The following is a 14,279-nucleotide window of genomic DNA, read 5'->3' on the forward strand; positions in this document are numbered from 1 at the left end:
TGGAAGATATTGTGTTGTAAGTATAGACGACAATACCACTGTCGGTACTTTAGGATTTAGACCCACCCTTATCAAATTTCAATATCCTCTCCACTCCAACCATTTTTTGCTTTTGGGTGTGACAAAATTCCCATTTAAACAGACAAATTGAATGGTCCAGTACGGTTAAACAAAGGAGTAATGATAATACCCTCTCTTTGTTTTTAAGTGATATGTACAACAATCCATTAATTCAGGATTCATCAAATTCAATTTCTTATTCACTTCATTCATTACAGGTAGAATTAATGCTTTCTTTAAGTTACCCTAATTGGAGGTTGTAAGATTGCAACCCCTATATCTATTACGAGTAATATTTCCACTGCATCCTCTGTCCTCTTCGATTACAAAAAGAAAAAAAAAAAAAAAACATTGTTTTTTTTAACCAAGTATTTTTTTTTCCAACATTATTAAACTGATTAAATATATTTGAATAATTTAACTTAAAATTTAAAGTTCTATTAATTGATACAATCGAAATCTCTCCTATACCTCTACTTCATGTACTGTTTTTTTTTTCTTTTAGTTTAATAATATATAGAGGTGAGAATTTTAATTTTAAACCTTTGATCAACAATATAATGTCTTAATTAATTAAACTATTTTTAGTTGAAATTTAATGTGCAAAGTTTAGCGAACTTAATTTTGATTCTATAATGGGTTCTAAGAGGCAACAACAATATTTTGTAAAGAAATTGATGAGGCAACCTTATTGATCCATATGTATGGAAGGAATTAGAAACTATCCCAAGTAATTGTGACAAACTTGATTTTGCACATAATGAATGTGGATGTTACATTCCCATTGGATAAATTTTGATTGAGTAGAGTTGAATAACAAATCACTTAGTTTCACCAATCATCAAACATATCAAGAATAGAGCTGGAATAAGAATGTAATAAAAAAACTTGGAGATTGAGATGAAATGCTTTAAAATTTGCTAGAGAGAGATATCAAAGGAAAAACGTATAATTTGAGATTTTTGTTATCAATGCAATAAACCCTCAATTCATATACTTCCATGGCATGAAATGAATCCAAGTGATGAACATGAGATTGGGCTGTTTAAAGTGCAGAAGCCCAAATAATGTAATGTGGTAAAGTAAACCAATGAAAGCGATGCAATAATTATATTGTTGGAGGGTATGTCAGCAATGGACAAAATGACAGGGCAATTCATGGTTGCCAAAATCTTGTAGTCACTCTCTTGCTTGGGAAGAAGAAAGGATATGGATATGGCGTGATTAGGTGGGAGTGTTCAGAAACAAAATCAGAACGAAACTCACAAGAAAACCCAATTTCAAAAAGTTGAATTTAAGCAAATTACATTTAAAAAGAAAAAAAAAACCAGAAAAGAAAAGAAGAAAGAGAAACGAAAACGATATCCCACTCTTAACACTGCTGCCATTACTCTTTTGGAGCATTCGCAAATTTTCCTCTGATCTTTTTCCTCCTTCTTTCTCTTCTCTGTCCTCAATTATTTTTATTGCAATGGCAAATTTAGAACCCCCTTTTCCCAGGAATTTTATTTTCTGTTGGGTTATGGTTTTTGGGGGCTCTTCTTTCGAGTTCTGAAGTTCTGCACTTTTCGGTACTCTCTTCCTTCTTTCTTTACTTTTTTTTTTTTTTTTTTTTGGTCTTCCACGTTCTATCTTCTCAAATATCTTTCCCAGACTAAGACAGATTGAGAAGAAATTATATTATATACATTTACACGTACGAGCAGCATAGAGTGCAAATTCAGAAGCTAATCTCATCGATTCTGATTTAACTCACACTTCATTCCTTCACCCACTTTTTTCTTTCTATCTGAAAAGCTTTTCCGCTTGGTTTTATTTTTAACCTCCCCTTCTCCAGGGAGAATTTCCTTGTCTCTTTCACATTCTGCCCTCTCTCTCTCTCTCTCTGAGAAGAAAAGGAAAAATGGGGTGTGAGTGTAACAATGGCGTCATGGGCTCGCGCAGCAGAATCTTGTGTTCGACTGTTTCTCTTCTCTTTTTTCTGATTTTGGCATCGACCCAGATGAGATTTATGGCTGAAGGTAAATGGGTATCTTATGAATTTTCAAAACAGAGTAAAAAACTAGATTTTTATTCTTCAATTTCAATTTCATTTAAACCGAATCGTTTTTCTTTGCAGGCAGATTGATTTCAAGGAATGGTAAGGTCAGTCCAGCAACCAGCTCTTTCCTTTCTTTCTCAAATGCTTTACTGTTTCTGAAAGGTTAATTAATTGAGAAGAATAATTATAAATTATGGGTTTCTGTTTTTTGGTGCATTGGGATAGACAGTGAATGATGAAGATAAAGTTGTATTGAGAGGACAAATTGGGTCAAGACCTCCAAAATGTGAGAGAAGATGCAGCTGGTGTGGACATTGTGAGGCCATCCAAGTTCCGGCAAATCCACAAAAATCAGCAATTAAAAATTCTTCAACAATGAAGAACATAGCTTACGCTAGAGATGAAGCCTCCAATTACAAGCCCATGAGCTGGAAATGCAAATGTGGGAGCTTAATCTTCAATCCTTAAACACTCCCCACCAATCTCTCTCTGTAAATTAGTGATTATATATGATTGTTAATTTCTTTAACTTAACCACTCTGATCTCTCTCTCTCTCGTTTTAATTAGATAATGTAGAGTATTATGATTGAATTGAATTTGGCTTGTTTGTGTCATGCAACTACTTCAAATTCCTTCCATATTGTTGTTGGTTTTAACTTGGTAAATTGAATTTGGATAGAGAGAAAGAAAGCGATTGAAAAGGAAGTGGGTGGTGATTGGAATGGAGGAGGAATGGTTTGTGCACGGCACTGTTGTTTTGGAGTCCCAACAAAGCTAACGAGTAAATTTTAATTCTTTACATTGTCCCATCATAATTTGACATGTGATAAATTCTTTTTACGTCTTTCTTTAAACACTTAAATTTCTTTTTTTATATAGATATATATACTTGATCCATATTAAGATGTATTTAAGTATTACTTAAAAAAGAAAAAAGAAAAAAGAGGATTGAGTGTGAGAGAGGCTGAAACTTCACCTATGCGCCTAAATAATCCTAATTCCTAATAGAGTCTACACACTGCACATCTTTCCCAACCAACCTTCTCTCCAACACATTTCCTAGGTGGATTCTCTATCCCATTTCTACCTTTTTGTTCTTTCTTTTAACTTAATGTATAATTTTGTCTTTAATATGCCTCATCCTTTTCAATTTCTTTTTTAGTTTCTTTTAAAATTTGAATTTGATGTTTTAGATGGTAAATTTCACTCATTTATGTCTTCAATGTATAGACAAAGTTCTCAATTTTCTTCTTCATGCTTGTAGATTTCTTTCATTGGAACACAACCTACAACCTGCATCAACATAAGCCAATATCCAAAAGCCATCCATCTTTCTATTTTCTTTCTTTTTATGCAGACAAGACATGACAAGTAGAAGTACTCTCACATCCTTGTGAAAAGCCATGAATATATGTTCTGAACCCAAATCACTAAGCAATGCCAACAGATTGGACTTTCACTTGAATGACAATACAACAACAAACTACAAAAACCAAAGTATATGGTCATATCTTCAAAATTAATACCAAGTTTTCCAACATAATAATTATCCATTTTTTGTGATTATAATATGTTATTCCCACCAATACTTTTGAGAAAACCAATTAGATGTGAGAAGAGATGCTTATTGGCAAAACTACTCATGCTTTGATATCCATTTTCTTGATTAATATAGTAAAAGTTATGCATATTTGTAGCTGCATAGAATGATTAGAAAACATATTAGTTTGGCTCTTCTATCAAAATATTCTCAAGATAAGGAGGAGGAAAAACAACTCATGCCATTCTATTCACAGGACCATTCTTTCAAATTTAAAATTTGAAATGAAAGAAGAGCACTACTGGTCATCTCCTACGAGGGGGAAAAAGGAACTTATTAAATTGCATCCTTGCCCCCTCACTATTAAAAAAAAAGTACAGAATAAACCTCTTTGTAGACTTGATTTTCCATAAGGAAGGCCATGCTACCCAACTTTATTTCATTTCTTTAGATGGAACCTATCTTGTTTCCTTCTTCTAGACACATCTTTCGTCCTATTATAGACAATTTGATCAAATGATACTACAGTAAAATGTATAATGATTCAAGATGTTAATTAAAGGTTATAAGATCAATTTTTTCCTATGTTTTACAATCGGTAGTCTCATGTTTGCTCATATAAAGTTTGAGACTAATAGTAATAATCATTTGATCACGAGTCAAAGTATCCTTCAGGAATCGGAAATTATAGGCATGTGTTGTGTGTGTGAATTTGATTCCTCTAAAATTTGGCCACTAGAAAACTTTTAAAATATCTATCATAAACTTTAAAAAAATAATTATTTTGACTCAATTTGATTAATTGAATTTAAAAAATAGTTTAAATAGTCTATGAGTGAAGTCAAATGACAATAACCTGGCACATATTATTGAATTTTATATTAATTTTCATTCAGGGGTCTTTTGTTTTTCTTTTTCTCCTATTCTCTCTTCCATCTCCTTCTACTTCCCTTTTATTCTCTAATTGAATTTATAAGTACACAAAAGATCTTAACAAACGAAGTAATATAACAAAGACTAAAATAATAATTTAAAAGTTTAGATTTTAAGATAATAATTTAAAAGTTTAGATTTTAAGATAAACATTTTAAAAATTCGACAACCAAAATAAACATTTTAAAGTTTAGAAACTAACACGAGATTTAAACTCATACTTTAGTCTCTTTTTCAGAAAGAGTTAAGCCCTATGTAACTAGAAACTCTTGAATAAAAGGTAAAACATCTACTTCTTTAGACCTGTTTAGTAACCATTTGATTTTTAGTTTTTATTTTTAAAAACTAAGCTTATTTCATCCACATTTTTTACGATAATTTGCAAGTCAAATTTCAAAAACAAATACAACTTTTTGAAACTACTTTTTTGTCTTCGAAATTTGGCTTAGTGTCCATAGATTTAATTTTTAAATAAAAAACAAAAAATAAAATGATTATCAAATGGAATTTTAATTTACCTAGAATTTTGTGCAAACTCTTGATGTTAAAGTTTAAAGTCGCTAGATGTATTTTGAATAAAACATAAATGGTTGACATGAATCCACTTCATTCTCTAATAAGTTGAACACAAACTCATGCACTAATCTCTCATGTCTCTCTCACACGAAAAAGAGAATGTCGGTGCTAAAATCGAGAAGAAAAAAACATATATTGCAAAACTGAAAAGCTGGGAACCAAAGCTCATGAACAGTGATGAAAGGGAAGAAAAGGATTCTGATTCCCCATGGCTTCTTTCTCAAGCTTTTTTGTGCTTTTTCATCGGTACTAAAAGCGTTGAAAACAACCCAACCCCATTTTTGTACCTCACTTTCCCAGCTGGGCCATACCCATAATCCTTCTCCCCCACGGCCACAACTGATATTGCCATCATCTCATCTCATAAATGAGAATCACTTTTCTCGATCAGAATACCGTATTTTACATATAAGAAAGCTTCTTCCATTCAGATTGCCCAAAAACCTCCCCACTGGTTCTGCACATGGTGCTTCTTCTGCTGAAACCCCTCTTCTTTTGAGCAGTTGCTTTCTTCTATGAAGACAAACGGACATTTAATGGATATTGCTACACAATACCTGCATGTTTCAACAAGAATGCAGCAATCAATTAAAGGCCCAGGGAAAGGGAAGTTATAACTCGACCAAACACACCCACCCACCATTTGAATTGAAACCCATTGGTTTCTTGATTCTATCTGGTACAAGAAGATTTTCACAGCTTGCTTCCAGGTCTCCAGGGTGGGCTCATAATGCTATCAAAGTAGTTTTAAACTTTCATATCTATATGAAAACTTGCATTTTAAAAAAAAAAAATAATAAAATAGTATTAAGGATGCATAAAGTTCAAGTCAGTGTACACTTGATGCTGCACAGAGACTGCACTCTGCACTTCTTTTAAAACAGAGCAACAACCGGCCAAACAATATCCGCCACATACCACCAACACAAAATTGGGAAAAAAAGAATCTAAATAATTACCCGCTTTAATTTACCTCCCCTTCTTTCTCTGTCTCCTCCTTTACCCCCAAAAGTAAATAAATAAAAGATAATGAAGGAGAGAAGATAGTATAAGGTTAAATGATGCAGTTCGTACTTGTAACTTTGAAGTTTACATCTCTATCAAATCTATAAATATTAAAAAAAAAAAACAAAACAAAACAAAAAAAAAGAAGAAGAAGAAGAAGAAGAAGAAGAAGAAGAAGAAAAGAACACTTGATTACTAATTCTAAACTTTAAATTGTACATACCTCTATTAACAGAATTCCAATTAATAAAGATAAATGATCATTTTCTTTTTGGTTCTTCAAACCAACTTTACATTTTCGTGTTAATTATAATCTACACGATCATCAGATGAATGGGAGGGGCATCCAAAACTAAGGCAGGGTTGTCTACATTCTTAAAAAAGAAAAAAGAAGTGGAAGGGGAAAGAAAAGAAAGAAAGAAAGGGCTTTCAGTTTGCCAGGAGGATTTTAGTAGGAATGGAATTTGAATTCATCCATGCATTCTGATTACTAACAAACAGAAAGGATTTACAACAACATTCCTTCTGGCTTACCCCCAAGCATCGGCCAAACTATCATTAAACCTAAAATCAATCTTCCTCCTCTGACAGTCTCCACGTGCAACCATAATCTACCACAAAGCTCTCTCACAGCTCACCTCATCCAAAGTCCTCTTTTTGCTACAATCGATAAGTACAAACATAGACGCGGACAAGTTTTCTTATTTTCCTGATATATTTTGGACTTAAACATGTGAACTCCTTGATGCTTGGTCTTCTGCAGGAGGTGGTAGCCCAAGATGGTCAAAGAATAAGTTGTACACTGCTATGAATAAAGAGGTTTTGTTGACATCTTCACTTTTAAACATAAAAAAGAACGCAGATACCAAGACAACTGTATTAATATTAGCAAACTGTTAGCGGAACATTAAAACACTCACTTATTTATGCTTCTCATTTGTGTACAGTGCTACTAAACAGTGAAAGTCCAATGCAGAATAGAGAAGACGAAACTGTGCCTCCTGGGCTCCTACACGGTTTCAACTGACCAAGTAGGTTCGACTTGATAGACCTGGCCATTCAGTCTTGCTCTTATCCGTCTGTAAATCTGAAATTTATACCTACCACACCCGGTTTCATACTCGTTACTGCACGCCTACACCACAGGATCTCTTTCATTTTTTCCCGTTTAAGTGCTAACCCTTTTTCCAGTGGCTAGCACTAGAGAGCCTTCACTGTTTCCAGTACCACAAAGGGCAAAAAACCTTTCCTAGGTAAGAAAGTCAGACACTAAGAAGAAAAGGATTCATTTGCACCTTTGCATGAACACAAATTCAAACAATGTCCAACAAAATTCCATTTCATTTTGGACTGCAGAAGTCATGGACTTGATGTTAGATCTAGAACACATAATTGAAGAATTAGGTGTGTACATCCTAACACGTGTGAATTCAAGTCAACCAAAAATCCTGTAATAAATAAATAAATTTACATTTAAAGAAAATTATCTACAAACTAAGAGCTTTCCTTAGAAACTCCTTATTGGTTGTACCTACAATGTTTCACTTCATTTTGAACAGCAGAAGATGTGGATTTAGGATGATACTTTTAGGAAGATTTAGAATGTTAATTTTATCACATGATAGAGGCGTATATAAAAGCCTAACGTGTAAGGTTCAGGTAAACCAATAATACTGCAATCAGAAACACAGTTTAAGGAACATTAAGCTTCTTCACACTCATTATAGCTGTCATTCTGTCAATGACCGTGCACAGAAATTTCAACACTTTCATCTTAAAAATCAACATTCTATAGTAAAGGCTTAATACAGGCTACCTCTTGCACGGCTAACCCCCTCCCATACGCCTAGGAGGGCCATGAGAGTGAAGGTCTGGTACTGAGAATTTGAACTTGAATGAAAGAAAAACCTTGTGGGAAGCAAGTACTTACATTAAAAAAGAGGAGCGTCCTAATCTAGCAGGGAGAAAATTAATAATGATGCAGCCAGAGTCTTCTTGATCCAGAGTGTCCCCGTAGATGGATACAAAACTTCACTGGCCATTTTACTTACAGAAGGTTGCTGTTCATCATACAAAACTTCAATTTCCAAATATATGAAGTTAATAATAGCCATTGTAACAATTTTTAAATGGACATGGTCTCCAAAATTATAAGAACTTTCACTAGCCTCTTACCCCAATGTAACATGGCTCCATAAGACTAAACTATTGTCCATTAATCTATTAGAATATCAAGAGTTACACAACATTTGTTTTCTATAGCAATCTTCTTCAGCAACTTCAAAATGTGCTACACTTTTTTTCTCTAACAAGAAACGAACTTTCCATCAATATATGATAAGGAAGAAAAAGTTCAAGGATACAAACTCCCTAAAAGGGAGAAACAGAAAAATGCCAAACGGAACCAACAACTAGAAAAAGGAACCAAAACAAAGTTGTGCTGCACATCGACATTCATGGAGCTAGAAGCTGGAGCCTCTGCACATGACGTTCAAAAAGAACTCATGTAAACATACCCAGCCATGGAAATTAAATCTATGCTATGCATTCACCAACAGAAACCTCAACATGAAAGAAAGATTGGAGAAAGTCTGGTTATATTACTTAGGGTGAGTACCATCAAACCACCCATCCATCTTGCACTGGTAGAGGTGGAACCTTTAGTCCCCAGATAATATGAACAGCATGTACTTAAATCTATAATATCTAAGCCAATTGAAGGTTATTCCTCTGTCTAAATGATTTCACAATTATTCTTGTCTGTTGATTAAGAATTTTTTGTAATCTTAGTCAAGCTGGGAGTGGGACGAAAGGATGTCTTATCTTATCGTCATTAATAAAAAGTTGTGTGCCTTGCTCACAAAAGTTGTGAATGAAATGTAAACAGCTATATAACAATGAAGGAAGAGAAACCACAAATTTTCCCAAGAAGGGAGAAAAAGATAAAAGGTATTAAGCTAAACAGTCCTTTGCTGAATCAGGTGGACCAAATAGGAAAGAGGCAAAGATTAACCTTCTTAAGGAAGTGACAGATGATGGTTGTCATTATGGTGAAACTACCGTATGCTGCGAAGCAGCAGCATAGAACTTGACCTAACCAACAGTTCTAAATAATGGATACATGGTATCCAACCTATTTGCGGAAGATCTCAAATGCATAATGATTCGAGGAGATGGAAACTAGCTCAGTTAATTCTAAAGATCATATGGAAGTGACCGAATGAGCTCAATTTTGTGCGAACTACTAATTTCAGGCAGATTGACCTACAATGTACTACAGCTTATTGCAGCATGAGGTCTATGTCAAATATATTTTCCTAACAAGAATCCACTCATATTGCCTATTGCAGCATTTTTGGGTGGCAAAGATAGAATCATTCAACTTTATTTACTCAATATTCAAGCAAACCACGCACAGGTCTAAGACATATGAGAAGCTAATAAAATCAATGTCCTCTCCACTAAAGCAATTAGGCAAAAAAAAAAAAAAAAAAAAAAAAATTGAAACCACTGACGAATGCATTTGTTAGATTCAGAGTTTATCATAATCACAATCCTGCTGTGGGGGAGGGGAGGGGGACTCTATCTGCATATTAAGCACATAGTGCAAATGTTGACATAGTTATTATTTAAAACTTTTGAGGACCATTCAGGGCCTTCTTCAGGGCATCCAATCACTAGGCGAGGGAGGATGAGGAAAACCTGTAGACAATTTGGAAGCTATCCATATGGTTCAACGTAACATAGCTTAGATGGCCCGCCATTACTGCCAAACAACCCATATATCCCATACAAATCCAAGCACAAAAGTGGCAAATGGACATCTTATATCAGAGAATAAAAGCAATCAGTGTTGAGCCCATTGGATTTCCTTAATGTTTATCCCCTCCTTTACCATTTCATAAAGGGGACTCATTTCCCTCAACTTTTCCACCTGCTGTACTGTCAACTCAACTGCTCGATCAATCTCAGCCTCCGTGGTGAATCTCCCAATGCCAAACCTGATTGAAGTGTGAGCCATGTCCTCATCCACTCCCAAGGCCCTCAACACATATGAAGGCTCCAAACTGGCGCTGGTGCATGCACTCCCGCTCGACACAGCCACATCCTTCAATCCCATAAGCAAGCTTTCACCTTCAACATACGCAAACGACAAATTCAGATTACCAGGATAGCGCCTCTCCATGCTACCATTCACCACAACGCCCTCAAGCTTTGCATTTATACCATTCAAGAGCCGTTCCTGCAGTGCAGTAATTCGCTTATCATCATATTCCATTTCCTTCATAGCAAGCTCACAGGCTGCACCCATTCCCACGACCAATGGGGTTGGCACAGTCCCACTCCTAATGCCCCTCTCTTGTCCACCTCCATTCATTTGGGGCTCAACTCGAATCCTCGGCCTCCTCCGCATATACAAAGCCCCAATACCCTTCGGTCCATAAATCTTATGTCCACTCAAAGACATCAGGCTAACATTCCACTTCTCCACATCAATTGGAATCTTCCCAAGAGCCTGAGCCGCATCAGTATGGAAGGGAACATCGAATTCCTTGCAAATTTTCCCAATTTCCTCTACTGGCTGAATGACACCAATTTCATTATTAACCGCCATGACCGAAACAAGTCCAGTGTCAGCTCTAATCGCAGAACGAAGCTTGTCCAAATCAACAATTCCATCGGACCCAACCGGTAAATACGTAATATCAAAACCCTCCTGCTGCAAATGTCTGCACGAATCAAGAACGCACTTGTGCTCGGTCTGAGTGGTAATCAAGTGCCTTTTTTTTTCTCTATAGAAGTGCATAACCCCTTTGATGGATATGTTATTGGACTCGGTAGCTCCAGAGGTAAAAATAATCTCCTTAGGCGAGGCACCGATAAGAGCAGCAACTTGGGAACGAGCCGTCTCAACGGCATGGTCCGATTCCCAACCATAGAGATGCGTACGAGAGTGTGGATTACCATAACGAGAGAGATAATAAGGAAGCATGGCGTCTAGTACCCGAGGATCAACAGGGGATGTAGCTTGCATATCAAGATAAAGCGGTCGTCCAGATATTTTAACACCTTTCATAGAAATCCCAGTTTCATCTTCTTGGGGTTCCGATGGAGAAGCGGCGACAGCAGCAGCGGTGGAGATAGGTCGGAAGCGGGAGACGGCGGGAGAGAAATTTGTGAGGGTGCGCCGTAAAGTGGAAGCAAGCATCTTGGAAGCCATTGAAGGGGATGCGGTAGCGTTGAATACAGGCTTGTTTGAGGGAGTTGGATGGTTAAATACAGTAACGGAAAAGGTAGAGATTCGTCATTGAGAGATCTTCCCTCTGAAATTTAGGGCACAACAAAATGGAGAGCGGAGATCAGGCCGAGGGGGTCAGCCATGTTTGGGTCACCGACTGATGGAATCCCTTGTGCCACATGTGTAGACACGTGGCGACTTTATAACCGGGTGATTTATGAATCGTTGGTTTACCCTGACTTTCAGCTATTTATTTATTTATTTATTTCAGTCGTTATCTGATTTGTAAATGTATGTACCCTAAAATGACTCGCATTAATATTACAGTTGAAATATGTAATCATGAATTAATAAAAGGGATCCTGACATCAGATTGGATTTTAAACTTTTGATTGAATCAGTTTTTATTTTAAATTATATAAATGTTGCTGTTTCAACTGTAAATTTTAATGTGGGTTTAGAACTCATTTTGAGAAATTTCTATTCATAATATTTCAAATGAATTATGCTCTTTTTTTAAAAGATCAATTTTATTAAAAACTTGCCTCAATGGGCTATAGTGTGAACAAGCATCTTGAAATGCAAGTAAAATGGGGGAAATCTGTTCAACCACACCCTTGTACAAAAGTTTATCTCTAACATTCTTTGCGACTAAATCGGCTACTCTATTACAATTCCAAGAGAAGAGGAGATAACCTCAAAGGATTTAATTAGGAATTGAATTTTTTCAATCCAACTTCCAATCTCATTCAACTTAATAGTCTTCCCATTTATTAGTGAGATGGATTAAAGGCAATTTGATTGAACTTGAATATGAGAAATTTGTACCATAATCGCGAACTTGATTCCTTCCAATATAGCAAGACTTTTAGTAATAGGAGGTTTGAAATCAATATCAAGATGGATTGTTGAGACCACGACTAACGAACCATCAAAGTTTCTGATAACATATGCCAAACCAGACGAAGATGGAAGGGAAAGTCCATGCAGTATCAACGTTTGAAGTAAAAACCCCTAAAGGAGGGGGAAACCAGGTCTTCTTCTTTTAAGCATTTTGTTGAGTGGAAGGGGGGTGAGACCACTTTTGATTTCCACATTTATTCGTTTTTTTGTAGTAACTAAGAACCCACATACTCATCAATGTAATTGGGATAATATTCTTTCCATGGACTATACAATTCCAGTCATTCCATAGAGACCAACAAGTTATAGCTATAATTTCTAGCTTATCAAGGGAGTGATCGTCATTGAGTGAGCATCAACGTGAAGGAAATCAGACATAAGGATTTCCATGAACAACGGAAGGATCGTTCCAAATTCCATTCGAAATTGAACATACACAATTACAGTACAAGAACGGAAACTAACAAATTATGCACAACAAGAAATTATAGCATGCTTCCATAGAGTCGAGGGATAGAGTATGCATACATTTGAAGAACCATTCTTCAAACTCCCTCGACCAGTCTCCAATTTTCCAAGAATAGCAACACTCGAACACAATGACCGGTACAACAACACGATCAATAGCAAACATCACACAAACAATACGAACAACCAAAAGCTCCTCGAACACAGTAAGGATACCACCACAATGGTTACCTTGGTATTCTCGGTGTGAGAATCTAGGAGTTGTAGACTCTGTATGAACTTGGCTTAAGGAAGAGACTGGAGTACAACAATCGTGTAAACGATTGAACAAGTGGGAGATAGAATGTTGTCTATCGTATAGATGATATGCTCGATCGTGTAGTAAATGGCAGCCTCTCGTATAGACTTAGCCATGCGATCATTTAGCTACGATCAACTGAATGAACTATCGTATAGTCAAACTCCACGGTCATTTAGTCTCTCTATTTCTATCGCTTAGTGAAACACTTTCACTTGATAACTTCTCCGTGAGTTATTTCCGAAAATAGTAACTCTTAATTTTAGGAAGACATTTTTCCTTTTATCTCCCGGTTATCATAAAACCACCAATAACCTCCCACTCAATCGATTATTAGAGAAAAAGAGATAATTATCAAATAATTAATATTATTATAAATAAATATGATAACCAACTTACCATATTATATTTATAACCTATAGTTTTAATATTTCATCTCATGAAACATATAAACCATAGTTCTTCTATTTCATGGTACTCAATGTAAATCTCATTTACATTAATCCTCCATTTGATGTATCTCATACATCACACCAATTATATCATATATAATTGAATTTCCTCTTGTCAATTTGAACATTTCAAATCAACACCAAGAACTGATTCCCAACTTAAATCTATTGAGGTACCAAGGAGACCTTATGGACAAGTAGCTCGAAACTCCAACAGTACATGAACAACTGATTAAACTCTTTAGTCATGGGATCCACCATTTGTTAACTGTCAGACACTCCACTAAAGACCAACAGCTGTACTATTCTCACTACAAATATATTTATGTGTCCATATCAACCAATTAACAGTGCATAACCCTTCACAGATTGCTCGTAAGTACAGTTTGGTCAATTTACCGTTTTTCCCCTATAGTTACATCTAACTCCTTAAGTACCATTGATTCCTCTAATGAATATAAGTCGTAGTCCTACTATGACTGAGTCTTCTCTTCTAAAAAGAGGATGTGGTCACTATGTTTAAGACCCATAATCAGCCCTTAAGGGAGCAATCTATCTACTTACACCTGCTACGGGGAAGGAGTGAATTGCATCTTGTGTAACTGAATTCCCAGTTCCCTAATCAGATAAATCCCCAAAAAGGTAGGCTTGTTGAGTTGGTAATTTGGCCACTCTCACCCATACTAATCAAAGGACTGCCTTTAAAGGCAAAAGTTCCCAAAACATTTAAGATTAAGGTCATGTCACCTATGGTCGTTTAGGT

The 14,279-nt window shown here is 35.7% G+C and overlaps 2 protein-coding genes across 3 annotated transcripts; one reads left to right on the forward strand and one right to left on the reverse strand.

The window, feature by feature from the left end:
• Positions 1 to 1,287: 1,287 nt before the first annotated feature.
• On the forward strand, positions 1,288 to 2,721 carry LOC120073948 (EPIDERMAL PATTERNING FACTOR-like protein 2). 2 transcript variants are annotated; one of them, XM_039026872.1, is made up of 4 exons: positions 1,302 to 1,631; positions 1,898 to 2,081; positions 2,180 to 2,205; positions 2,327 to 2,721. In XM_039026872.1, exons 2-4 carry the CDS (start codon positions 1,964 to 1,966, stop codon positions 2,567 to 2,569), a joined length of 387 nt encoding a protein of 128 aa, XP_038882800.1. In that variant the 5' UTR covers positions 1,302 to 1,631; positions 1,898 to 1,963; the 3' UTR covers positions 2,570 to 2,721. The 2 variants fall into 2 exon arrangements, with proteins under 2 accessions (XP_038882801.1, XP_038882800.1); XM_039026873.1 differs by having other exon boundaries at positions 1,288 to 2,081; positions 2,180 to 2,200; positions 2,331 to 2,721.
• A 6,933-nt stretch (positions 2,722 to 9,654) lies between these two features.
• LOC120073717 (cysteine desulfurase, mitochondrial) lies at positions 9,655 to 11,544 on the reverse strand. Its single transcript, XM_039026519.1, has one exon. The coding sequence runs from the start codon at positions 11,375 to 11,377 to the stop codon at positions 10,004 to 10,006; it is 1,374 nt and encodes a 457-aa protein (XP_038882447.1). The 5' UTR covers positions 11,378 to 11,544; the 3' UTR covers positions 9,655 to 10,003.
• Positions 11,545 to 14,279: the final 2,735 nt, after the last annotated feature.

This window comes from Benincasa hispida, chromosome 3, assembly GCF_009727055.1.
Source record: "Benincasa hispida cultivar B227 chromosome 3, ASM972705v1, whole genome shotgun sequence".
NCBI classification, from domain to species: domain Eukaryota; kingdom Viridiplantae; phylum Streptophyta; class Magnoliopsida; order Cucurbitales; family Cucurbitaceae; genus Benincasa; species Benincasa hispida.